The sequence below is a fragment of the Neophocaena asiaeorientalis genome, unplaced genomic scaffold (genome assembly GCF_003031525.2).
Source record: "Neophocaena asiaeorientalis asiaeorientalis breed wild unplaced genomic scaffold, Neophocaena_asiaeorientalis_V1.1 scaffold86, whole genome shotgun sequence".
NCBI classification, from domain to species: domain Eukaryota; kingdom Metazoa; phylum Chordata; class Mammalia; order Artiodactyla; family Phocoenidae; genus Neophocaena; species Neophocaena asiaeorientalis.
In genome coordinates this window covers 1,347,017-1,374,196 of record NW_020175039.1, presented here as the reverse complement: position 1 = coordinate 1,374,196, position 27,180 = coordinate 1,347,017, and the positions used below count along the sequence as shown (strand labels likewise).

General features: G+C 38.6%; 1 protein-coding gene across 1 annotated transcript; it reads right to left on the bottom strand.

Annotated features, from left to right (window-relative positions):
• Positions 1-18,675: 18,675 nt before the first annotated feature.
• Positions 18,676-24,235, bottom strand: SCG2 (secretogranin II). The gene is made up of 2 exons (XM_024763288.1): positions 24,138-24,235; positions 18,676-20,962 (listed from the first exon to the last, which is right to left on the bottom strand). Exon 2 carries the CDS (start codon positions 20,946-20,948, stop codon positions 19,098-19,100), a length of 1,851 nt encoding a protein of 616 aa, XP_024619056.1. The 5' UTR covers positions 20,949-20,962; positions 24,138-24,235; the 3' UTR covers positions 18,676-19,097.
• Between the last annotated feature and the right edge of the window lie 2,945 nt (positions 24,236-27,180).

Genomic DNA, 27,180 nt, shown 5'->3' with positions numbered 1-27,180 from the left:
ATATGATATCGCTTGTATGTGGAATCTAAAAAAAAAAAGGATGCAAATGAACTTATTTACCAAACAGAAATAGACTCTAAGACATAGAAAACAAACTTATGGTTAACAAAGGGGGGAAGGGAGGGAGGGATAAATTAGGAGTTTGGGATAAAAATATACACACTACTATATATGGCATAGATAATGAATAAGGACACAGGGAACTCTATTCAATATCTTCTACTAGCCTATAGTGGAAAAAGAATCTAAAAACAAATTATATACATACACACACACATATATATATGTGTGCGTATAACTGAATCACTTTGCTGTAGGCCTGAAACTAACACAACATTGTAAATCAACTATGTTTCAATAAAAATTCAAAAAACAAAAATAAAAATAAAATAGTTGCTGATGTTACCTCAAAAGATTTGTGCCTCCTGGCTCTCTTATGGTCAGTTTTATTATGAGAGTTCCCGTGGTAAGTGAAAAACATGGGCAACATTTTAAGCAAATTAAAAGATCATCACAACTTTCTTGAGAAATAGAAACTTAGCGGCTAATTTATTATTAAGCATGCACTCCTCATTCATTAGCTCATTTCTGTTTTTATGGCTTATTATAGAAATTTTTGAACTCATCAGAAGAAAGCAGTTGTTGACTTGCAACATAGGATAAGTTATAAAACCACCATAATAAGAATGTTCCAGTAACTTTCCAAGCATTCTATGGCAGAATAGATTAGTATCTCTTCCTCGTGTATATTTCATGGTCACATAACCTATAGTTTTTGGAGTTTTTCCACTGACCCGAACCCGCACCAAATGGCAGTCCGGCAACCATCTGAATTGCCCAGATCACAGCTAAGGTCATAGCATCACTGGGTGGCACAACAAAGCTGGCAAGTGCAACAGCTTCGAATCCTTCTCCCACCACCATCTGACACTGGGAAGAGTTAGCCTCCCCGAATCTCTTGTGTTCGAATGTACTTTGTTATCAGGAAGCATCCTCCATGCTGTCTTTGAAAGAAAAGTGTTAGTTACACTGCATCTAGAAACGGTTGGGAAAGGAGAAACGAGTTAACTTCCGATTGTCTTTCAGATTTAACCACGTGTTAAAGAACTCTGTTCTCTACACAGGAATCTCACAACTATGTGACCGTGACAGCAGTTGGAAGCACACAGCGGAGGGTCTGCAAAACTCACCCCAGCATATTTAAATGTAAGTTCTCATTAGAAAGCTTCATTAAAAATGGAAAACTCAAGGAAATGTTAAACAGGTAAGACACGAGGACAATAGGCTCAAACCTGCACTGCTCTGGGTAAACTGGGACATAGGGTCTTCTATTTTGTGCCCCTCACCCCCACCCTGATAGCTCATTCTCAGCTCTTGACCCATTAGCAGAGATCAAGGACTCAGGGTCTAGTGGCAGGGAACAGAACTAGGCATAAATTACCATGAAAGCCACTGGGATGAGACTCACTTGTGGCTTTCAGACTTAGTCTTTCTGTCCCAGCAGCTACAATTTCCTTCCCTTTGAAGACTAGTGTGTTGGTTACAAAGGGTATAAGCCCTCAACCCCAAGGTATCCCTGTTAATATTCCACTGCATATAAAATGTTTAAGGACTGAATATGGTCAAAGACACATACATATAAGGCACAGACATTGTCCTCAGTCTTGTGGAGGCAATATGTGTGCGACAGATGGGAAAAGTATGGGAAATATCCATCCTCCTTTATTTCCTTCTTAATGTCCCTTTGGGTTGGATAGCTCCATGTTCTTATCAACCTTCTCATCACTGGAAGAATTCTTGTCCCCAGTGATCGCGGGAAGTTGCTCATCCGAATGAGGTAGAGAGACTGGGGACAGAGAACATATTCAACTTGCAGCATGTGTGATTGGATGACTCAATTCTGTGAACTTAATAGCAGAAGATGCTGTGCTTCCTGATTCTCAATGACCTATTGAAGATTTCATGAGTCACTTATTTGTTCCTTCTACACTCAGTAGATATGATTCCCACAGAGTCAGGATATCGTTCTAGAACCATGAATATATGCCTTCAGGACTTTTGCACTTTCACATCCACAGCCTCCCTATCACTCTTAAGGAGAGAAGCCTGAATGATGCTATTCCTCAAAAAAACAGTAGCACCACTTCCTCTTTTCTTATTCCCATCCAAAACCACCAGCTGCACCGTTTGGAAGAAGAGACAGCTTCTATACTAAAAGTTCAGATACATTAAGAAGGGCATCCATCCCACTCACCACATATTTGCTGTTAGGGGCAATCCATTATCAGGGATTTCAACCTCATTCTACAGTTAGAGATAAGAGTAAATCCAATGCGATCCTCCTGGAGAAGAATTGATACAACAGTATAAAATGACAATAGTGTCCTCAAAGGCAAGGCATTCACAGATCCATAAATATGCAAAGTGGATGAGTCTATAAATTATCTGATGCCTGATTATTTTTTACAAATGAGGAAACTGAGACTGGAGCAACCTAAAAAATTACACAGGTAATTGTGATCGAGACATGGACTCAGACCTTCCAATTCCTCACCATTGTTCTTAGAGGAAGAAGATAAAAGTGTGTATAGAAGACACTAGGTACAAATAAAAGCCAGAAAGGGGTCCCAGGAAGAGAAAGGGCAGAAAACAGGAAATCTCATGATGCCCAAGAAAATCCATTTATGTCTCTGTTTCCCCAGACTACTTATAGGGTCAGTATGATTCTGGGCTTGCTATTCAAACTATAGAACTCAGACCAGCCACATCAGCCCCATGGAGGAGCCTGTTAGAATGTAAAATCTCAGGCCCCACCCCAGACCTTCTGAACCAGAGCTTGCATTTGTACAAGATACCCAGGTGATTTGTGTGTACATTAAAGTATGAGAAGCACTGGGCTAAGACACAGGAAGAGGTAAAGGTCCAGAGGCAGCAACTCATATCCACCTTGCAGACTCTCCTCCTGCAGAAAACAGGACCAGCTTCTTGGCTAACACAGCACCTTGTTAGTTCAAGACCCCAATTCCCAGGATTTTTTATATAGACCCAGAATCCTCAAAGAGGATAAAGGGAGAGTCATGCTGTATGAAGGCTGGGGAGGACACCAAAAAGTGCCTCAGCAGTTTGGATACAAGTGACTAGGACTTTACAGGTGTGCCTATAACCTAGATCAGCTTTCTTTTATTTTGTTTGATTTGATTTCATGTGTTTGTTTTGTTTTGTTTGTCCACATCAAGTTATTGTATTTACTTCATGAACCAGACAAATTTGAAACTGTTTCACAGACTATCCCCTAAATGTCTAATTCTTCTTGCTCTATAGTAATTTACACATAGCTCTATTTTATAATTTTTTCCAAATAAACACTTTCATAGGGCAGTTGACATAACTGGATTGTGAGCCCCTCAAAGGTAAAACTGTATGTTTTGTCTTTGTCATCCTAACAGTTAGTGCCCTACATTTAATAAACAAACAATAATGAATGATTGTAAAATGAATGAATTGAATGAAGCAGAAAGTAAAGTTCTCATTCTCCTGGTTTCAGCTCCAACACTCTGCTATTATTTCTCTTGCAGTTTGACCTCGTCACATGACTTCAGTTGTTGCATCCATTACAGAGAAGTCAGCCAGACTAATTTTTTGCTGTGTCCTGGGATGCAGTCAGAGCACACGAAATACAATACGTAACATGTCATCAATAAGTCACTTTGACACCCTCAGGTGAGAGTTACCCTCCAACATGCTTTCACTGCAAGGACCCAATTTTCTTTGTTACGCTCTGTTGTTGATTTACAATATATATACAGGGGAAGAAACACATTATCAGAGGAAAGGAACAAGAAGTAGCAATTTTTTTTCTTTCCCACAACACTCCCAACCAAAACAAAAAAAGTTAAAATTATGTAAAATCTTAAAATTAACCATCCCCTGAAAGTACTTTGCACACACTCACAGCTAGGATGGTCTTCTCTGTAACCATTTGCTAGCGCTACATTATGAATCTGACAGTAAAAATAACACTGATGATAGGGTCACAAAATTCAATTGCTATTTCTTTGTGATGAGAAAGAATAAAAATCTTTATTTTGCTATAACTAATTCAGTCATTCTCCTGAGCCCTCGTTACTGGATTACCAGAAAAACAAATTAACCTAATATCCAATACAATAATTTGAACAGTCTCTTCAGGAAATAACCTTTCAGTTGTTAAAAATACTAGGTCTCTGGGCTTCCCTGGTGCTGCAGTGGTTGAGAGTCCGCCTGCCGATGCAGGGGACACGGGTTCGTGACCCGGTCCGGGAAGATCCCACATGCCGTGGAGCGGCTGGGCCCATGAGCCATGGCTGCTGGGCCTGCGTGTCGGGAGCCTGTGCTCCTCAACGGGAGAGGCCACAACAGTGAGAGGCCCGCGTACCGCAAAAAACAAACGAACAAACAAACAAGCCTCCCACCCCTTGAAAAAGGGCAGTAACAGACCCTAACCCAAAAATTACTATCTAAAAAAATCCTGTTTAAAAAAAACAAAAAAAAAACTAGGTCTCTTAGATCATCTCCTACCTCATCAGATTTTCTCCTTAAGATGGTGTCTGTAGGGTCAGAGGAAGACATATGTGTCCTAGGAACCCCTAGAAACCCCAGGAAATAATTAGAATCCTCTGCAGTGTCATCATCTCCCTCTTGTTTTCAAGTGTTTCAGACACAGAGGAGCAGCTCCCAGATCTCACTGCAAGAAACAACTTTCTGCCTATTTGCAAGACATTAGCTGACAGCCTCCAGATGTTAACTCCTTCAGGTGTCAGACTCAACTTTCAGGCTGGGGTCCTGCTTTTCTTGGGTGGTCTTGATCAATGTCTGAGTGCGGGACTGTCCTTGGAACATACTTTCTGCCCACCATTCCCACAGTGGGAGTTTTCCAAGCATGTAACCTTGAAAGAGTAGGGCATTGTGAGCCCATCTGGACTTACGACATGACTGAGCACAATTAAGGCCTCTATATAGACTTTTAAGATTCTGGCAGGTTGGGGTGGAGATCTACCCATCTTGCAGCTCTCGAGACAACTTTCCCTAGCTTATTAAAACTGCCACCTACAAACCTGGTGTGGTTTGCCTCTTTCTTTGGTCCTTCCTTGCCCTCTGTGTATGGGGGCCAGTTTCAGATTTCACCTGGGCAGCTCCTAAGGGCACAAACCAACACTCCCTTTTTCTCTCAGGAGTATTACCCCTCAATAAACATTTTGAACCCTTACCTCCATCTCAGGGCCTGCTTCCTGGAGAACTTTACTGACACCCTGGGACAATGGCGCTTGTCCAACCAATGGCTGCTTGCCTTGCTGGCTTTCCAGGCTGATCTCACTCATAATCTGATCTCTCTAAGTTTTGTCAGTGATTGGTAGTAGTCCCTGGTCAATTAAGTCTCATTTCAATTTCCCCTGGACACATTCCTCTTTCTGCCATGTCTTTCATCAGCCTCAGGCCTGGGAGTCCGACAAGGCAATAGACATATGCAGGCATAAAATATTCAAAGTCCTAATAATTCTCTCTCATAGCATCATATATAAATTCTTAGGGAAGAACCCTGATTAGCCCAGCTGGGATCACATGCCCATCCCTAAGCCATAACTAAGACGATGGAGTAGCATGATTGAACAAACTCCGGATGCCGTGTGGTTGTGTGGTTGCAGGTGGGGAGGTACCACAGTTACCAGCCCCAACACATACATATGAAATGGGGAGAGGCAAGGTGTGGTGGTGTGACCAGAAGAAAGAAGGAGTGGGGTGCTGAGCATACAAAAACAAACAAACAAAAAATACACAGTTCCTTACTACATGTTCCCTGTTTTTAAGAAGCTCAATATTTTATCATCAAGTTACATAGAAATAGATAATTACAGTAGAATACAGTAGGTGCTGGTGAAGGAGCAGTTACTACAAAGAAGGAAAAGACTAAATCTGGGAAGACAGTGAAGGCAGGGTACACAGGGAGGGAAGTAGGACAAAGCCGTGTCTGAAAAGGCTTCACAAGGTCACATCTTAAAGAATGAACAGAAGGTTGGTAGAAAGACAAAATGGAGGACCATCCAGATGGAGGGAATGGAATATGCCAGGTCACTGAGGTATAGAGCATCACAGTGGTACATCTCCTCCCCTGAAGTCCCTATTTGAGCACTTCCACAGAGGTAGTCTAATGGACTAGACACAACATATCTCTAGCTCCAAGGCACCTTTAGTCCCAAGATACTTCCAATTCTTGGCAAGTAAGAATAAACAGTGCATTTAAGAAATCAGGCTGGTCTGTTGGTTTACCTATCTTTTTATAGCTATTTTTCTTTAATTTTATAGTCACAGCTGCATTCACAGGAGAGGTTAGGATTTCAGCTGGGTAAAGGAGAGACAACAATTCCTTATGAGGAGAGAATGGGGAGAGTATATTAAGTGATATTAGCAATTATTAAACTTGTTAAGACTTTAAAGAAGCAAAATAAATAAACAATATACTTATGTATATTTGCATATGTGTACATGTAAGATTAACATATGTGGAGTTTATCGCATGAGTCTGTTCATTATGTGAAAAATGCCTTTTAAATGTGCATATATTATGTGCCTGTACATAATATATATTCACATCTCTTATCACATATATTATATATATCACATAGATTTACATATATTAAGAAGGCAGTTTTCACATAATGGGCAGACTCAAAAGTGAGCACTTTATATTATATTGAATTCTGTGCTCCAACCATTCCAATTATAATACAGTCGCAGTGTATCTGTTGAACATACGCATTTTAAAAATTAAATCTTTAGTTTAGCTCTGGCTGGTAATGAATAGAAGTATAGAACACAAAATTAGAAACTCTTCTCATTATGTTTTGTCACATGTAACTTTCCTATAATAATGTGAGTCTCATCAGGATCAGATCTTAAACTCAGTAAATAGAAAGCACACATCGTGGCTTACTCCATCCAACACTCTGGAAAGGCCGCTAAACCGCCAAAGAGGCTCAGGTTGGCACTGCAGCCTTCTTATTTTTATTTTCCTAGAGATGCAAGAAGCCTGAAGGTTAAAGCACAAAATTGCTTCCACCAGTCTCATGAATTTTGAAGCGGCTCCAGCGCTAGCGGTGCTTATTTCACACTGCAGAGTGGTGCTGTAACCCTGACTCTCCTGCTACCATAGCAACCTGTTGGTTCAGAATGAATTGAATTGTGGGGTTACCAATAAGGGGAACGGGGAAGGGGCTTCTGCTTTATTTAATTTTTAAGTCAGCTTACTGTGTAATGCCTATGAATGGGAAGACCAAGAAGAAATAATTCTGTTGTTTCCTTTAAAATGTATGTGGCTTTTTAAACACACCGTGGTTATTAACTATTCATGTTAAACCTATAGGGGTTAGTTTATCATTGTATCATCATTGGAATGTAGAGAACAAATAAAATCAGATTAAAGTCTTTGTTATCTCATTGAAAATTTGTTTAAAAAAAAGATTTGGGCAGTGTGCAGAAAGGACAATATATGAAATTGGAACTTGATCTGTCAGTTTTCCCTGCCCATATTGGGGAACTTTAGCATGATTTGCAATTTTAAGCTTAAAATAAACCTGAAGTGTTGGTTCATACCACCCACAGACTTCTGAATATTCCAATTCCCGTGAAATGGCCCCAGTTAAATTGGAACTCATGACAGATGGAATCAGAACTTGTTGCTTAATCACAAATCACTTTCTCAAAATAGCCACAGCATGAGAAATAATCCTGTTTGTAAATGGAGTAAAAGTGCCTTCAGAGTGTGGTCTGTTTTTGTGGAAATACATTATATGTATCCTTTATATCCCTCTCTCTACATAATGTCTAATACTAGGATTTACACATTGCAAATGGTTAATAATAGTTGTTGATTAATTGACTGGGAAATTCTACCTTGTATATTTAGCAATTACTTTGGTCTGGGCACTGCAAAGCCACTTCGCACACATTGCTGATAAATCCTCACAATAACCTTGTAAGGTAAGTATTATCCCTTCCTCAGATCCAGCTAGATTAAGTGTCTGATCAAATAAATCACAAGGCCAGAATTTTACTCAGCTTTGTTTTGTTTCATTTATTAGATCCAAAGCCTCTTCTCCAAGTAAATGTTCCAATCTATCAGGTCAGAGGGACTTTCTGGAACTGAAGTCTGAATGCTCTTTGAGGTATGATACAGGAATTGATATGCCAGCCAACATTAGAAAGGCTACTATTACGTGGTGGGCCAAACTCACCCTGTAAAACATGTGTGAAAACTTAATTGTTTAAAATAGCAAACTTGTGTTTCTAGACCTCAGGATTAGAAAACTGCCAGTTAAAAAGGGATACCAGTGTGGGGAGCTACAGTCGGGTTCAAACTCAAACTAAGGTAAATATTAAATTTGATACTGTTTGAAGCGTAAACCATGGTACTATTCTGGGATTTCAGATGTTCTGAAAACACCAAGGCTAAAGAGCCCTTCAGATGACCATGTGGGATGCACAGTAGGCACGTTTTTCTTTTCTATTAAATTGAGCTGAGGTTACAGAGGTCCATGCACAGACTCCAAAAAACACAAGACAGCAAAGAGGAAGGTATGCTAGATAACATCTTCTCATTCATTCAACACATGTACACTGAGCGACTCACATGAAAGAGCCATGGGTTGGGCATCGTAGAGGATATAGAGAGGGGATTCAGAGCAAGCCTCTGACTTCAGAGAGCTTATAATTTAACAGGTGAAACAGAGAGGTCAACATGACTAGCCATCGCTATGTAGCAAGACCAAGAGAAAAAGAAATATTGCAACAAGGGTAAAAGAAAATCACCGTGAGAGCTAAGAAAAAGGAGCAGTCAGTGCACTCTTAATGGAGGTGGCAGCATGTACACTAAGCCTTGAAAAATGACTAAAATGTTGGAAGACTCCAGCAGGCTGAGGAAGCAAAAGCATCAAGATATAAATATGTGCTGGAGCAACAGGAAGTACCAATGCGGCTCTTACATCATTTTGTCTTAGCATGAACCTTATAGCCCATCTTCACCAAGACCTTCTACCCTACCACCCAGTGTTCCCCGATGACATTTAGAAGTCACAACAATGATAATGATTTAATAAAAGGTCATCAAGAAAAAAAAAGGAATCTGATAAAATAACAAACCTCAAGGCATAAACAATACATTTTTTAACATCTTTATTGGAGTATAATTGCTTTACAATAGTGTGTCAGTTTCTGCTTTATAACAAAGTGAATCAGCTATACACATACATATATCCCCATTTCTCTTCCGTCTTGTGTCTCCCTCCCACCCTCCCTATCTCATCCCTCTAGGTGGTCACAAAGCACTGAGCTGATCTCCCTGTGCTATGTGGCTGCTTCCCACTAGCTATACATTTCTCCAGAGAAGATATACAGATTGCCAGCAAACATATGAAAGGATGCTCAACATCACTAATCATTAGAGAAATGCAAATCAAAACTACAATGAGGTATCACCTCACACCGGTCAGAATGGCCATCATCAAAAACTCTACAAACAATAAATTCTGGATAGGGTGTGGAGAAAAGGGAACCCTCTTGCACTGTTGGTGGGAATGTAAAGTGATACAGCCACTATGGAGAACAGTATGAAGGTTCCTTAAAAAACTAAAACTAGTACTACCATACAACCCAGCAATCCCACTACTGGGCATATACCCTGAGAAAACCATAATTCAAAGAGTCATGTACCACAAGGTTCGTTGCATCTCTGTTTACAACAGCCAAGACATGGAAGCAACCTAACTGTCCATCGACAGAGGAATGGGTAAAGAAGATGTGGCACATATATACAATAGAATATTACTCAGTCATAAAAAGAAACAAATTGAGTTATTTGTAGTGAGTGGATGGGCCTAGAGACTGTCATACAGAGTGAAGTAAGTCAGAAAGAGAAAAACAAATACCGTATGCTAACACATATATATGGAATCTAAAACAAACAAAAAAATGGTTTTGAAGAACCTAGGGGCAGGACAGGAATAAAGACACAGACATAGAGAATGGACTTGAGGACACAGGGAGGGGGAAGGGTAAGCTGGGACAAAGTGAGAGAGTGGCATGGACATATATACACTACGAAAACAATACATTCTTACTTGAAAAGGTCTTGAGAATGGAAAGTGGAGTGGATGTAGCCATATGTAAATGATATGGAAATTAACTATAAATACACATGTGGCTTTGGCCCTCCAGAAAAAGAAACTTGCTAATGATTGCTGTAATAAACCCCTTAGAAGGTAGACACTGTCTGAACACTTGCAGACAGATTGTCATCTTTGTTCCAAATCAAAAGGCTTAAATCTGCCAGGAAAACTCCACTGGCTTTTCAGTCCCTGGTTCTTTTCACCCTTCAGAAGTTCCCTCATCAAAGCCCATGGGACTTCCTAGCCTTCCAACCGTCAGGAAGAATAGTTGCAGCATAAATATCATTAGCCGTAATAGCTACGTATTTGGGCTAGCATAACTTATATCAGCATGTGACCAATTTCCATAGCATTTATAATAGCAGTGATTTTTTTTCTTGTATGGGGTAAAATAACTATAATTCTCACCTATATTGATAAAAATACCAAAATAACTATAATTTTGTAATGGTAGAGAACTATGGCATTTTCGAGGATTGCCTAATCATGGCATCAGCCCTTCTGATAATGCATAAGTTAAACTGAAAAAGATATCTGGGGCCGGTTGTCACAAGCTGACAGCTCTTACCTATCCCGTTTCTGTGAATGCTAAGGTACAGAGGTAATTGAGTTCCAAAGCTGCTGCTATGTTTCCTTTAGGCAAAGGTAAAAGACTTGGCAAAGAAAGATATTGAAATCTGGATCAAAAAGTTTTATTTCATTAATTTTATTCTGTAAAAATTTACTTTACTGATGTTATTAATTTTCATTAATTTCACTCTGAAAAATTTAAAATGAGTCTAATCAAATTTGTATTGATATAATAAATTTGATATTTATTTTTTCAACAAAGATTTACCTTGTTTCTCTGTTCTAAATTTTTTTTTTAATTTTTTTTTATTCAAAGAGAAAGTCACAAAAATTATAATCATCCTCATCAGTTCACTCAGTCCCATGTAATTAATTTTTTTTCATCTTGATCTTTTGTTAGCACTTTAACGAATTCATCAGTCTTCCATTAGAGTTCTGAAAATGCTTATTCATTCAGTTCAGCAGTATAGTCAGTTACCAGAAACCTGTACTTGTCAGTCTTTTCCATGAACTCCTTGAAGATGAAACCCTTTTACAGGAACATTTTTGCAAAAGCATCAGAGTATACCCAAAATTGTCTGTAAATGACAAAAGACTTAAAAATGACCACAGTTAAAGATTTGATGAAAGTTCATAATAATGCAATTGACAAGGAAATTTAGTTATTTCTGAGATATACATTTTAAAATAATAACTAGAATTATGACTTTAACATTATACCAGAACATATAAGATTTTTAGGAATTTCATGTAATGTCTGAAATGATTATATTAACATATTTCCATACAAATAACCCAAAGAAAGTTTAGTATTAGTTTTTTGTTCTTTTTAATTTTAATTTATTTACTTTTTTATACAGTAGGTTCTTATTAGTCATCAATTTTATACACATCAGTGTATACATGTCAATCCCAATCTCCCAATTCATCACACAACCATCCCCCCCCCGCCGCTTTCCCCCCTTGGTGTCTATACGTTTCTTCTCTACATCTGTGTCTCAAATTCTGCCCTGCAAACCGGTTCATCTGTACTATTTTTCTAGGTTCCACATACATGTGTCAATATACGTTATTTGTTTTTCACTTTCTGACTTATGTCACTCTGTATGACAGTCTCTAGATCCATCCATGTCTCAACAAATGACCCAATTTCCTTCCTTTTACAGCTGAGTAATATTCCATTGTATATATGTACCACATCTTCTTTAACCATTCGTCTGCCGATGGGCATTTAGGTTGCTTCCATGACCTGGCTATTGTAAATAGTGCTGCAATGAAAATTGGGGTGCATGTGTCTTTTTGAATTATGGTTTTCTATGGATATATGCCCAGTAGTGGGATTGCTGGATCATATGGTAATTCTATTTTTAGTTTTCTAAGGAACCTCCATACTGTTCTCCATAGTGGCTGGCTGTATCAATTTACATTCCCACCAACAGTGCAAGAGGGTTCCCTTTTCTCCACAGCCTCTCCAGCATTTGTTGTTTGTAGATTTTCTGATGATGTCATTCTAACTGGTGTGAGGTGATACCTCATTGTAGTTTTGATTTGCATTTCTCTAATAATTAGTTATGTTAAGCACCTTTTCATGTATTTCTTGGCCAACTGTATGTCTTCTTTGGAGAAATGTCTATTTAGGTCTTCTGCCCATTTTTGGACGGGGTTGCTTGTTTCTTTAATATTGAGCTGCATGAGCTGTTTATATATTTTGGAGATTAATCTCCTTTGTCCATTGATTCATTTGCAAATATTTTCTCCCATTCTAAGGGTTGTCTTTTCATCTTGTTTATGATTTCCTTTGCTGAGCAAAAGGTTTTAAGTTTCAGTAGGTCCCATTTGTTATTTTTGTTTTTATTGCCATTACTCTAGGAAGTGGATCAAAAAAGATCTTGCTGTGACTTAGGTCAATATTGTTTTCTTTGTTTGTATTTCATTTATTTCTGCTTGATTTTTTTGATTTCTTTCCTTCTGCTAACTTTGGGTTTTGTTTGTTCTTCTTTCTCTAGTTCCTTTAAGTGTAAGGTTAGATTTTTTATTTGAGATTTTTCTTGTTTCTTGAGGTAGGCTTGTATAGCTATAATCTTCCCTCTTAGAACTGCCTTTGCTGCATCCCATAGGTTTTGGATCATCGTGTTTTCATTGTCATTTGTATCTAGGTATATTTTGATTTCCTCTTTGATTTCTTCAGTGATCTCTTAGTTATTTAGTAACATATTGTTTAGCTTCCATGTGTTAGTGTTTTTTACGTTTTCTTCCCTGTACTTCATTTCTTTTTTTTTTTTGCAGTATGCGGGTCTCTCACTGTTGTGGCCTCTCCCGTTGCAGAGCACAGGCTCCGGATGCAGAGGCTCAGTGGCCATGGCTCACGGGCCCAGCCACTCCATGGCGTGTGGGATCTTCCCGGACCTGGGCACAAACCCGTGTCCCCTGCATCGACAGGCAGACTCTCAACCACTGTGCCACCAGGGAAGCCCTGGGTCTTGTTTTTGTATCCATTCAGCAAGCCTATGTCTTTTACTTGGAGCATTTAATCCATTCACGTTTAAGGTAGTTATCGATATGTATGTTCCTATGACCATTTTCTTAATTGTCCTGGGTTTGTTTTTGTAGGTCCTTTTCTTCTCTTGTGGTTCGCACTTAGAGAAGTTCCTTTAACATTTGTTATAGAGCTAATTTGTTGGTGCTGAATTCTCTTAGCTTTTACTTGTCTGTAAAGCTTTTGATTTCTCCATCGAATCTGAATGAGATCCTTGCTGGGTAGAGTAATCTTGGTTGTAGTTTCTTCCCTTTCATCACTTTAAGTATATCATGCCACTCTCTTCTGGCTTGTAGCTTTTTTGCTGAGAAATCAGCTGTTAACTTATGGGAGTTCTCTTGCATGTTATTTGTCATTTTTTTCCTTGCTGCTTTCAATAATTTGTCTTTAATTTTTGCCAATTTGATTACTATGTGTCTCGTTGTGTTTCTCCTTGGGTTTATCCTGTATGTGACTCACTGCACTTCCTGGACTTGAGTGGCGATTTCTTTTCCCATGCTAGGGAAATTTTCGAGTATAACCTCTTCAAATATTTTCTCTCGTCCTTTCTCTCCCTCTTCTCCTTCTGGGACCCCTACAATGTGAATGCTGTTCTGTTTAATGTTGTCCCAGAGGTCTCTTAGGCTGTCTTCATTTAGTCATTTTTCTGGGGGGTTATCTTGTTCCTTCATCTGGTACATAGCCCTCTGCCTTTTCATCTTGTCTATCTTTCTGTGAATGTGTTTTTGTTCCACGGGCTGCAGGGTTGTAGTTCTTGCTTCTGTTGTCTGCCCTCTGGTGGATGAGGCTCTCTAAGAGGCTTGTGTAAGTTTCCTAATGGGAGGGACTGGTGGTGGGTAGAGCTGACTGTTGCTCTGTTGGGTTGTGCTCAGTAAAACTTTAATCTGCTTGACTGCTGATGGGTGGGGCTGGGTTCCTTCCCTGTTGGTTGTTTGGCCTGAGGCAACCCAACATTGGAGTCTACTTGGGCTCTTTGTTGGGTCTAATGACAGACTCTGCGAGGGCTCATGCCAAGGAGTATTTCCCAGAACTTCTGCTGCCAGTGTCCTTGTCCCCACAGTGAGTCACAGCCACCCCCCACCTCTGCAGGAGACCCTCCAACACTAGCAGGTAGGTCTGGTTCAGTCTCCCCTGGGGTCACTGCTCCTTCCGCTGGGTCCCAATGTGCATACTACTATGTGTGTGCCCTCCAAGAGTGGAGTCTCTGTTTTCCCCAGTCCTGTTGAAGTCCTGCAATCAAATCCCACCAGGCTTCAAAGTCTGATTCTCTAGAAATTCTTCCTCCTGTTGCCAGACCTCCAGGTTGGGAAGCCTGTTGTGGGGCTCAGCACCTTCATTCCAGTGGGTGGACTTCTGTGGTATAAGTGTTCTCCCATCTGTGAGTCACCCACCCAGTTATGAGGTTTGATTTTACTGTGATTGCGCCAATCCTACCGTCTCATTGTGGCTTCTCCTTTGTTTTTGGATGTGGGGTATCTTTTTTGATGAGTTCCGGTGTCTTCCTGTCAATGATTGTCCAACAGCTAGTTGTGCTTCTGGTGTTCTCACAAGAGGGAGTGAGAGCACGTCCTTCTACTCTGCCATCTTGGTTCCTAGTCTCACTATTCTAAATTTAAAGTCAAGTTCCATTCTTCCTTCTCCCCTATCTTTTCTCCCTTATTTCTTCATTCTCAATTCATTCATTTGGTCAATATCTATTTTCTGTACATTTTTTATATTCCAGTAACTGTTCTAGGAAGCTAGAGATACCACAATGAATAAAACAAACAATACCTACCCTCAGGGAGATTACATGCTAGTGGTTGAGGAGTAGACAATAAAAAAAATAAAAGTGAAAATTAAGAATGGTAGATAAAAGTGCTAAGGATAAAAAACCAGGCAACGAATGGAGACAGGAAAAGTGTGTAGGAGTTGAAATTTTAGAAAGAGTGGCATCAAGAAGTCAATATTTGTACAGAAAACTTGAAGGAAGTAAGAGGGAAAGCCATGTAGATATTTGGGGAAATAGCACTTCTGAAGGAGGAAACAGCAATTGCAAAACTCTTGAGGCATATTCAAGGAACAGTGAGAAAGCCAGTGCAGGCAGAAAAGAGAGTAATGAAGAGAGTACTAGGAAACTCAGAGCCAGATCATGCAGTTGTAGGAGAGAAGGTAAGAGTGGGTGGAGAATTGGACTTTACTAGAATTCTTGTTTAGCAAAGAAGTTACAATGAAACACAAGAGACAGAAGGGAGTTAATGTTTACAAAGGAATGACTATAATGATGAACCATGAAATTTAAACTTGGCAACGTGGGTGGTGAAGAATAAAGGGGATAAGAGAGAGTGGAAAGATGGTAGGATCCATAGGTTACATTTTTGGTGGGTGTGGGGGATTACTGGTATTAAGGTACTAGAGGCAGTACCATGGAAATATAGAAGGTGGTTGTTAGAGTAAAATGTTTGGAATTCAGTTTTAGGATACGTTGCAGTTATTAGTAAGGAAAAGAGCAAGGGCATAACCATGCAAGTGAATAGCTGATGGAGGATGGAGCCTGGAAAATATTGGAAAGATCATCTTTATGAATATTGAAAACAACAAGTATGAACACAGTAGCAGTGCTAGAAAAAGTGACAGTGATCAGGACCTATATTTAATGCGTGAGGGTAAGTGACCTGGGGCAGTAGATGTCTGCAACAGTGGGGGGTAAAGGGTGGGTCGTAAGTGTTGGCATGAGATTCAAAGTCGGATGTTTTTATGGAAGAGAGAAGATGTACTGTAAGCAGCAAAGAGGAGAAAGAGAGTTTCAGGGGAAACAGGAACCTCAGAGGAGAGGTAGGTTTTCCCCAGAGAAAGAAGGTTAAAAAAAACATTCACAGAAGAGTTTGAGGATGCAGGGGATTTTGCTGATGACTGACCTTGAGTATCAAAGACAAATGAAAAAAGATATAGGATATGGGACAGAGTGGGAATTGGGGTCCAAAGAAGTGATATACAAAGTTTGGAGGTGTCAGTATGGGAAATGAGGGATGACTTGGAAGTCTTGTTATAAAGGACACCATCAGCTTAGTCCTAACTGTGCCCAAAATAGGTAGGGTCAAGAGGCTGGGAGTGTTGAAGGAAGGGAAGGGTTGGTAGGTGGTGGTCTTGCCGAAAGCATACAGAGCGCTAGGCCATCTGACTCCTGTCAAGGCATGGACTCCTACAAAGGGGTACAGTTGTAGTGTACCCTTCCAACGGTGGCCTGTAGGGGGCATTTGTGAGGAGGGCTCAAGCTACTTCCTGACTTCTGCTGAAGGAGGCTTCTTGCCAGGGAAAAGGGCAGTGTTGCCCTAATCCCAACTAGTTTGTCATCCACATCCTTGAATGATACTTAGAGCTTAATTTCTTATGCTAGTAAGCAATGTACTAAAACACTTATGAAAAAATACCTTTAGATCAGAAATAAATAAATCTGATGACTCAATAGCTGGGTATATGGTGATGCTGCAGAAAGGCAAAGATGCTTGCTGACTAGTGTCTGAGAGAAGTCAGGTAAAGAATATATATCCCAAATTAATATATTTCCCCAACTGCCAATCCTGATGCCAGAAATGTCACTGTTAGAGAATCAGGGAATTTCAACTGTAACTGAGACTTTGAGAAAAAGCAGCACAGTGTAGCAGAATGAGTGCAGGGTTTGCCAGCCCACTAATGTGTGTGCAAATCCTAGCCTGGGGCCTCATCAGCTGTGTTGTGTCAATTAACTTGCTCTCATTTTCTAACCTCCCCGTAGAACATTCACACATCACAGTGAAGGCAAGTGTCTGTTGAGTGGACATGTGTCAAGATCTCATTTTGCTTAGGGCAAGCGTGGAGAGAGTCACGTGACTGATTTAGGGTACTAGGTGTGGCTGGCTGCATGAAACAGAAAATCAAAGAGAAAATGTAATGGGCAGGTGGTGTATGTGAACATCTGCAAAGCATGGCATATAAATATGTACTTAGACTTTAAGCTGCACAAATATCCTGGATCTCTCCATAATCTTGAATTCATAGTACTGCCCCATGAGGCATTTGAGTAAAAACCACTTATCAGAAACACTGTAGAGACAATTCCCCTCTAAGGCCTTAGATTATAGATTCTAGAATTCCACGAAAGTGTATGATAATTGGACAGAAAAGAGTCTGGGCAAAATTACAAAATAGGAAACCCTACATTCAGTGTTTTCCCCAAGGTGTGCAGGGCCTTTTCATTGCCTTTTAATCATTCCAGGATTGTCCCTCCCCCCCCCACCTATGACACACACACACACACACACACACACACACACACACACTGGCCTCCCTTGGAAGTGACCCATACTGAGACTACATAAGCCTCCCACCACCCCACATCCAATGCCCCATCCCTCAGCTGAAACGGCCCTCCCCAGAGAGGCAGTGTAGTGAAGTGGTTAAGAACACAGGCTTTGGCAATTTATAATACTGGGTGACTTGGGAGAAGTTATTTAAACTTTCTGAGGTTTGCTTTTTCTGATGTAAAAGGGTGATAATAAGTGACGCTTGACAGTGATACAGTACAAACTGAATGAGATAAAGTGTTTAGTATCGTGCCTGGTGCAAAATAAATATTCAGTAAATAGCAACTCTGATTTATTTCCTTGGTTTTTTACGACCACTGTTGCTTTGTTGCTCTATATATTTTCTTGCTGCTGTTGTTGTCGGTTCCCTGTTGATATGTCAGGATGCTGATAGCATCTACCCCTGAAGTGACGCACATCATGACAATTATGTACTGCTTAGCCCACTCAGGATTCTCTCTAACACGTGGACAAGAGAGAGGGCAGCTGAGGTATTCCCACTGTGCCTAAGCCATTCACTTACCTGACAGTCAGTTTGGGGATCCTTTGGCCCCTCTCAAACCATACAAAATAGTAGCTGCCTTGTCTTCTGGGGACCAGGGTGACGTGAGAATAGGTAGATTGCTTCCAATATAGTAGATTGCTATAACTGTTTCTGACTGCCCCGTACATATCTCTTCTTTTTCAGTGCTGGTTATGGAAGACTTAAACGTTTGCATTTATATAAATCAAGGGTAAAAGGTATAAATATGATACCAAAAGTCTTATTCCATAATCATAAATATGAGAAAAACTACAGGCAAGCATTAGGTAGTGGGCTGCTAGAGGATGTTGCATTCTACAAATGTGTAGTATGGTCATATGTTTAAATTCCTTATTTCTTACCTGGATAGACTGTGGAAGGTGATGATTTTCTCTTTTAGCTCCATGCTGCTTGCTCCATAGTCACCGTCTCTGGTTTTCCAGAATGAATAACCCACAGTTGTCCAGAAATAACATTTATTAATCAACAACAAAACACACAATAGAAAAGGCCTTATAAATAAAACTATATATTTATAATGCTTTATTTTTTTTTGCTCCAATACTCCACAAAACACTACAGACAGTAACAAAATAATTCAATAAGTATTAAAAACTTTCAAGAGAATTATAGGACACTCTTTGTCATATGTGAGCATCAACAATGCCACAGCCATTAGATACACTATTAAACACTATCATAGATATCTTTCTTGAATAAGGGATATGATTAGTATTTTTACTCAGAAGTCATAACATTTACACATATCCATACACAAGAGAACAGCTCAGAGCTAGTGAAGTAGACACCCCAGTGAAATGGAATCACCTGCCTGTACATCATTTAAAGGTATAACAGTGTGAACAAGATAGAAGTCAACACACTAAAGAGAAATGTTGGTGTTTGCTTGGGGTGGGAGGGGTGAAAGTAGGGCAATTAATGAAAGCTGCTTACATATTTTCCATTGCTCTCTTAGCAATATGCTCCCTTCCCTTTTCTGCCTTTTCTTGGTTGAGGTATTCCAGCACTTTCATTAACAGATCTTCATCCAAGTACTGTCTGTTGGGGGTATCGTCACTCTTCGGGGACCCCACAGGGAGCCTTTTGCTTACCAAGGCCAGTTTGTCAGTCTCCTGTGAGCTGTGTTGATTCAAACGTTCTTTGAGGGCCTGCTCGATTTGGTTCTCTTCCTGTAGATCATCTTCAGATGAGCCTTGACTAGGAACTCGCTTCACTTGGTTTGAATTCATGATCTCAGGATATTTAACTAACATCTTGGCCAAGTACTCTCCTAATTCTTGATCCTTGTCGTTCAGCTTTTCATATGCCATTTGTCTGTTTTCAACATCTGGCATCCAGACAGCTTTGGGAAGTTGGTTTGCTTTAGACCTTCCAGGACCATAGGGGAGTCTTGACAGAACCTTCTCTCGGTTATACTGATTAGGAAAATATGGAGGCTTTTGATTTGCTGCATTTTCCATCCCTAAAAGATTTAAAATGTCCTCAACACTGAGCCCATCTGGTAGAGCCTCTGCCACAGCACGACCAGGTGTTTTGGGGTAGCCATTCTTGGAGAGCATCTTATTTTGGAACAGATCTGGATGGTCTAAGTCGACCTCTGAGATGTCTTCAGGGTCAAGGGGAATTTCAAGCTCCTGCTCTGGTTCCACTGATACATTTGGCTTCTCTCCAGTTTTGAGCATGTCAATTAAGTCTTCAGGGGGTATTTGTAAATTCCTTGAGATTTCAATCAGCTGATAAATAGATTGAGAATCAAGTGCTTTCTCAAAAAGCCTGGTTGCTCTTTCCCCGTTTTCCCCATTCTGTGACCTCCCACTTCCCGCAACATTCACTAACCTTTTCAGATAGGCAATTACTTTGGAGACATCATCTGAGAGTTGGTCTTTATTCTCTTTCTGGAAATCTTCATCCTGGAGGCCCAGCTGCCCTGAACGCTTCATTTCATCATTGATTTGTTCGTTTTTTTCTATATTCTCTTTGCTGTCTCTTACCTCTTCCTGGGTTTGACTCTCTATTTTTTCCTCTACTGGGTTCCAATCTTCTCCCCCAACCACGTCTTCATAGGCAATGTTATTAGCCTTGTAGATATCATCTTCATCATCTGTGTAAAGTTTTTGCCCCTCATCAACCCTCTCACGCTTTTGGTTGTTTGGTCCCGTCAGTTTCCCCAGCTCTTGGAAGACAGATTCCAACGTAGCAAGGCTTTGAGGAGTATATTGTTCCTCTACTATTTCATTTGTGCGTTTAAAGGGGTTGTCCCTGGAATTCTCTTCATATGTAGGAGGGAATCTCATGTGCTTGAGCTTTCTCTCCGGCCACTGTTGAGTCTCATAATCATCAGGCATGTCCATTGGAAAGTTCTTTTCTGAATTCAAGGTATAGGGCTTGTTTTCTTTTGGTGCAGACTGGGGCTCATTTTCAGCCTGTCTCAAAGCTTCAAGTATTATCTTCATCCACTCATCTTCACTCAGGGAATCCCTTGAACTTTCTGGCAAGTCACCATTTTCTTTTTGTTGAAGGGGAACAGAGACACCTTGGTAGGGATTGTAGTCTAGGCTGCTTTCTTCTTTGTGAGCTTGTTGTCGGAGCTTTTCTATGTACTCCAAAGCCCTGATCATTTCAGGACTGGGAAACCTTTGGACATTTTCCAATTTGATATCTGGTTCCTTCTGAAGCAGCTTGTTTCTCTGAAATGAAGCTGCTTCAGCCTCAGAGAGGAGGAAAATTAAAGAGATGAGAGACAGGGCTGCTCCAAGCCAGTGAGTCTTAGCTTCTGCCATGTTTGAAAGATTTCCTTAAAGCACAGAAAACAGGAGTTAACACAAATGAAACAGACTAATAGACGCTATAGCAAAAGAGGTTATTGACCATTGAGGGGAAAAAGAAACCATAGTAGACATTATTCCACATTAATTTAGGATGACTCTTTTTAAAATCTATAAATATTTCCTACACAATCCTCGCAAGCTAACCACAGGAATCTTTAGCAAAATTGTTAGCCATTTGCATCAAATTTGTATGGCATTCTCTTGGTTTAAATAATAGCAAAATCACTGCTAGGAAGTTTCTCAAATTTTATTTTTTAATTTATAAAACATGTTGTTTGTTTTGTAGTATGCATTGTTTCTGTTAAATAAAGACTTTCCAAGATGAGTCTTAGTTATCTTGTACAGCATTCCTTCTGAAATCACTGGCAAAAAAATTAGCTGGCTTAACTTAAAACATGCATGTACACATACACACACACACACACACAGTTATCTCCTTATCAAAAAGCATGTGATTTAGTTCCTGAATTGTCCATCTAATTTGTTGTAGAAACACAGAAAGCAGCAGTGACATTACTATATATGATGAAGTGATACACCATGTTAATGTTAATCATACTGAATTATCTTGTGGATGAGTCCCATTCACATACATTTTCAGAAATAACTTGTTCTCACTCTGCCACTGAATCATACTATTAATTTTGGAAGGTCTATACCTTAATGACCTCCAGAATATGGGTCATCTCAAGTCCCAGCTAGTAGGTAAACCTAATGAAGTTTTTCTTTAAATATCCCCAAAGCAGTATTTATTTACCCATTGAATTCCAAAATATTTAATTTAGAAGTCTGGTATTTTATAATTACTCATCTTGATTGACATGTAATAACACACAGGGTATTGTCAGGACACACAAGCACAATAGCCAGAGTTACAAAAAGTAACAAATTCATGATATCCAGTGAAGTTTATTTCAGTGTAAATGTACTAAAATATAAACTGTTTAAAAATATCTACACTCCATATTTCTTCTAATAATTTTATTGTGACTGTCTTGTAAAATGCAATCATGGTTATATTTTTCCTCAGCCCTCAAGCGTGTATAGTAAATAATAACAGATGCTACAGAGAGAACATAAGCTTTCTTAACCAGTCTATTTCTGAACTTCTGAGTGTTCCGATTCAGCTTGACTTATGTCTGTGTCTATTTGGGTGTGGACCTATGAAATCTTAAATGACTCATACTGTTAGAAAATCTTAAAATAACCACTATGAAACTCCCAATTTAGATAAATACAGACAATGTGTTGAATTCTTCCTACTTAAAATTTTTCATTCATTTTTTTCCTCCAAGCCCTGATAGTCTCACGTATGAATTAGCAAAAGGATTAGTTTTTACATGTATTACATTTGGCATTGATAGCATTTAAACCTATTTTAATAGGTTTAGGTTGCAATTTTTGTTACAAATAAAGTAAATGTAAAAGAATTTTATGTTTGTTCATGATATTTTACCTGAATTATGGTTTTGTGATATATAAGCTAAGTTATGTAGGTACAATTATCTACTAGCTTAGACATCAATTGTAGAAAATATCATTGTTCACTGGATTATATTGGTATTTAAATAATGTTCTCAGTTTTTAGAACCTAAAAAAAAGTTGTAATTATAGAAATTTCTTTAGCACATATTTATTTATTAAAATGATTATTAGAATTAGTTAGTAAATATATACATTTATTTCAAAGATCCCCACTAACTTGACTACTTAATTTACTGAAAGGAAAATCTTTAAAGGCATGTCAGAGAAAATTTCTAAAATATTTGCTATGAATCAATGTTTACTAAAGGAAATTGTATTTATAAATTCTTAGGTTTGAGTAAAAGTACATTATGCATTCTTCTTTATACTATTTCAGGATTAATTTAGATTTGGAAATCAATTTTCAACATTGGCATTTGGACTAGTAGTTTTAAGAATCTTAGTGAACTTATTTTCTTTGAGACCATTAACCTGAAGTATATTTAACAGATGGGTTATGTGCTGGTCTTTAAAATCATTATCTTGTAGGTGGGCTTCGCTGTGGAGTTGGGGCAAAATACCCAATGCAGCTATTTAAACCACAGCCTAACAAGAGCTACTGTTTGGTCATTTATTCAGATTCAGTTTGGATGACATAGTTATTGCCTTTGAGTAAGACCCAAGGGATTTCTTTCCCAGGTAGCAGCTCATCTAAGTAGTGACGGTGGTTTCAACAGCTCTAATATTTTATAGAGTTTGAACTAAAGGCTTGTAAGTTAAACTGTCTTTTCTATTGAAATTAGACTAGAGCATTAAATGCAGTTGGATATATCAAATTTGAGCAATTCAACTAGTTAGGATGCAGAAAAAAGAAACATTTGTCCCATTCAAAATATTTAGCAAAATATTGCACAACCTCTTTCAACCAAAGCATAATAATAATAGTTTTTACAGTTATCAATGGTTTCCTCATACATTCCAAATTATGATCTCTCTGTAATCCATGGTCATATCCAACCTGTAACCCAAGATAATATTTCACCCTGAATAAACAAGGAAGCCCATTCTAATCTTACCTTCCTAGGACTAAAACTAGGAAATAATAACGTAAGCCTTTTCAGAGTATACCAATTGGGCAAATAATTTTATATAGTTAGTTAACTTTGAGCTCTTGCAAGGTAAATGTCAAAGGGAAAAAAAAACCTAATTCCAAAATTGGTTACTTCTATCACTAACGTGTTTAACAGCCTTTGAATCATTGGAAACCTACTGTTAAGAATATTAAGCATATAAATTATATCCTTGGCCTTGTATCTGGTTCTTAGGGGAAGAAACAATAAATTAAGGAAAGAAACAAAATATCAGGCTTGGTTAACTTTACATTAATAATGTGTATTGACACAAATATCCTAAACTTTTTCATGCTTCTTATATATGATTATGTAAATAGCACTATGGTTAGTAAATGCCTAACAGCAAGTGGTGTAAATCACAGATTCAATCATATGTACGTACACATACATAGTGTCCTTACATTGGCTGATGAGCAGCAGGTCGCTGTTCAGCTATTCTATAGACACAAGCTTGCCAATTGGTCTTTTTCTTCTTAGCTAAGAATTAAGGAGAGAACACGCAATTTAGAACTTTCAAGTAAATCAAAGGGAAAAGCAGTCTTACCTCTTTTTTATATGGCAGAAAACGTCCACAGCACGTTCCTCCTGGCCCGCTGCGTGAGCTGCTCGGACCGTTTCAGCACCCGGACAGCTCCTCGGCTTATAGGGAGCCGCCGCGCCTGACACCGCACTGCCACACTGACGTCACCGGCTCAGCCACAAACCCGAGCATAGGCGAGCTTCTTCAGAGACAAAATAAGCACTTTATATATCTTAAAAAAAAAAAAAAAAAAAAAAAAAAAAAAAAAAATGTTGCATGCTTACGCCACCTGTCTTTTTGTGGCAAAAACTGCAGTTTCCTTTTTTTTCTTTTATCAAAATCTTTGAGGCTTGAAATAAAATGCTTTGCACAATTTCCCTTAGAAAGAAAAATCCATCAGGTAGACATGGCTAATTGCAATATAATCTCGTCTATGTTCTAATAGCTTGTGATAAGTGTTTCCTATTGCTGTTGCTGTTGTAATCATCGTTATAAGAAAGTTTTACAGACAAGGACTATTTTTTTTTTTCCTTCAGTGGTCACAAAGAAATTACATTACCATTCCTCAGTATGCTCCAAGAGGAACAGAAGACACATTATGAATATGAAATCATATTTTATATCATAACCACAAGGAGCATTGTTTTTAAAACCATATTTATTTGAATAAAAAAGTTTTCTCTTTTTTATGTGAGTTACCTTTAAGGCTCTAATGAGTTGGAATTTTGCTTTAGAGCCTCAATATAATTTTGAAGTATTTTTAAGGTCTCAGGTCTAGTAATTAATAATTTTATATGAATCTGTTGGCATCTTTTACAACATTTGATCTCAAAAAGGGAAGTTCAGAAGTTGAAAATACTTCCAATAAGAAAAAAAAACATTCACTGTTTGAGGAAAGTGTGACACATATGTAACTGTAATTCATTTGTAACTAAAGTTATACTATGAATATTTTCCTTCTCCAGTTGAACCAGATGAATTGAATACCTTCCATAAATGGCACCAGTTTAGGGAATAATATAATACTTCCAACTCCAACCTTTCAGACTTGCAGTTCATAATCATTCCTGTGCTTTACCAGGTAACCTGATTATGTATTTTAATAATTTATATAAGTCTAAATTTTTAACTTCATTTCATTAAAGATATGATTCTCCTAATAACAGTATATTTTGAAATATAATTTAAGTATACAAAAGAATCTTGCTGTATAAGAGATCCCTTTTGTCTCTGTCAAATGAATAATCAGCCACTGATTTATCCATTCAGTAAGTTGTAATGCCTACTAACTGCCAGATATAAAGATGACGACATACATATTTGTATGTATATATATACATATATATATGCTCTTTTTTTCTTTTGAGGATCCTTTGGCCTGGTGGGGATGAGAGACAAACAGATTATTTTGACTTTTATAAATTGGAAAGTACTAAGAAAGATGTCAGCCAGAACAGACAGCAGGAAGCACGGCTCAATCTAGAAATTCGGTGGGGGTCCTGGGAAAAGAAGCCTGAGCTGAGATTTCTCATTACCAGGTTTTACTTAATGATATCTAACGATGCTAGGTAAACCACAATACTCTTGAACTCCTCAAGGAAATAGAGATCGTTTAAAACCTTAGGAAAAAAAATAATCTTGGGAAAAGTAGCCCTTCATTCTCTCTCTTTGATCTCCTGGTAAAGCTATTTGATTCCTAATGAGTGGTAGACCATCATTTGTGGATTGACATGGAACTCATACAGGCTTAAACTGGAGTCCTGTGGCCAATTTGTCTAATCTATTTATGCCTCATGATGGGATTTTCGAGCAAGGTTAAGCACTAAGTTGAAGAGACCTGAGTTAACAAATCTCATTTCTCAAGCACCACCTCAATGAAATCAGCTCATTTGCAGACATCTTTGTTAGTTTACACACATGATAATATTTTTTTTAAATCTTGACAAAGATAAGCCACTCTGAGTTTCACCTGACTTGCTTTCCAGTAGTTCTGTGTGGCCAGTGGAACCAACCAGTATCAACACAGCCTCAGAAAATTCCACAAGGTTACTCTTAGAGGGTTGAGTATGTTCAGCAGAGGTCTCAACAACACTCAAGGAAGTCGCTCTTTTTTTTTTTTTTTTTAACAAGATGAATAGATTCTGGGGATGTAATGCACAGTGTAATGACCAAAATTAACAATATTGTATACTTGAAAGTTGCTAAGAGAGTAGGTTATTTTTTTAATTTTTCAATTTTATTTTATTTATTTTTTTATACAGCAGGTTCTTATTAGTTCTCCAGTTTATACACATCATTATATACATGTCAATCCCAATCGCCCAGTTCATCACACCTAGACCACCCAGCTTTCTCCCCTTGGTGTCCATACGTTTTTTCTCTACCTCTGTGTCTCAATTTCTGCCCTGCAAACTGGTTCATCTGCACCATTTTTCTAGATTCCACATATATGTGTTAATATACGATATTTGTTTTCTCTTTCTGACTTACTTCATGCTGTACGATGGTCTCTAGATCCATCCACGTCTCCACAAATGACCCAGATTCGTTCCTTTTTATGGCTGAGTAATATATCATTGTATATATGTACCATATCTTCTTTATCCATTCGTCTGTCGATGTGCATTTAGGTTGCTTCCAAGACCTGGCTATTGTAAATAGTGCTACAATGAACATTGGGGTGCATGTGTCTTTTTGAATTATGGTTTTCTCTGGGTATATGCCAAGTAGTGGGATTGCTGGATCATATGGTAATTCTATTTTTAGTTTTTGAAGGAACCTCCATACTGTTCTCCATAGTAGCTATATCAATTTACATTGCCACCAACAGTACAAGAGGGTTCCCATTTCTCCACACCCTCTCCAGGGGTTGTTTGTAGATTTGTTTGTTTGTAGATTTTTGTTGTTTGTAGATTTTCTGATGATGCCCATTCTAACTGGTGTGAGGTGATACCCAATTGTAGTTTTGATTTGCATTTCTCTAATAATTAGTGATTTTGAGCAGCTTTTCATGTGCCTCTTGGCCATCTGTTTGTCTTCTTTGGAGAAATGTCTATTTAGGTCTTCT

Bases quoted from the DNA above. Each gene is read 5' to 3' on its own strand.
- SCG2 (XM_024763288.1), bottom strand. From the start codon at position 20,948: ATGGCAGAAGCTAAGACTCACTGGCTTGGAGCAGCCCTGTCTCTCATC.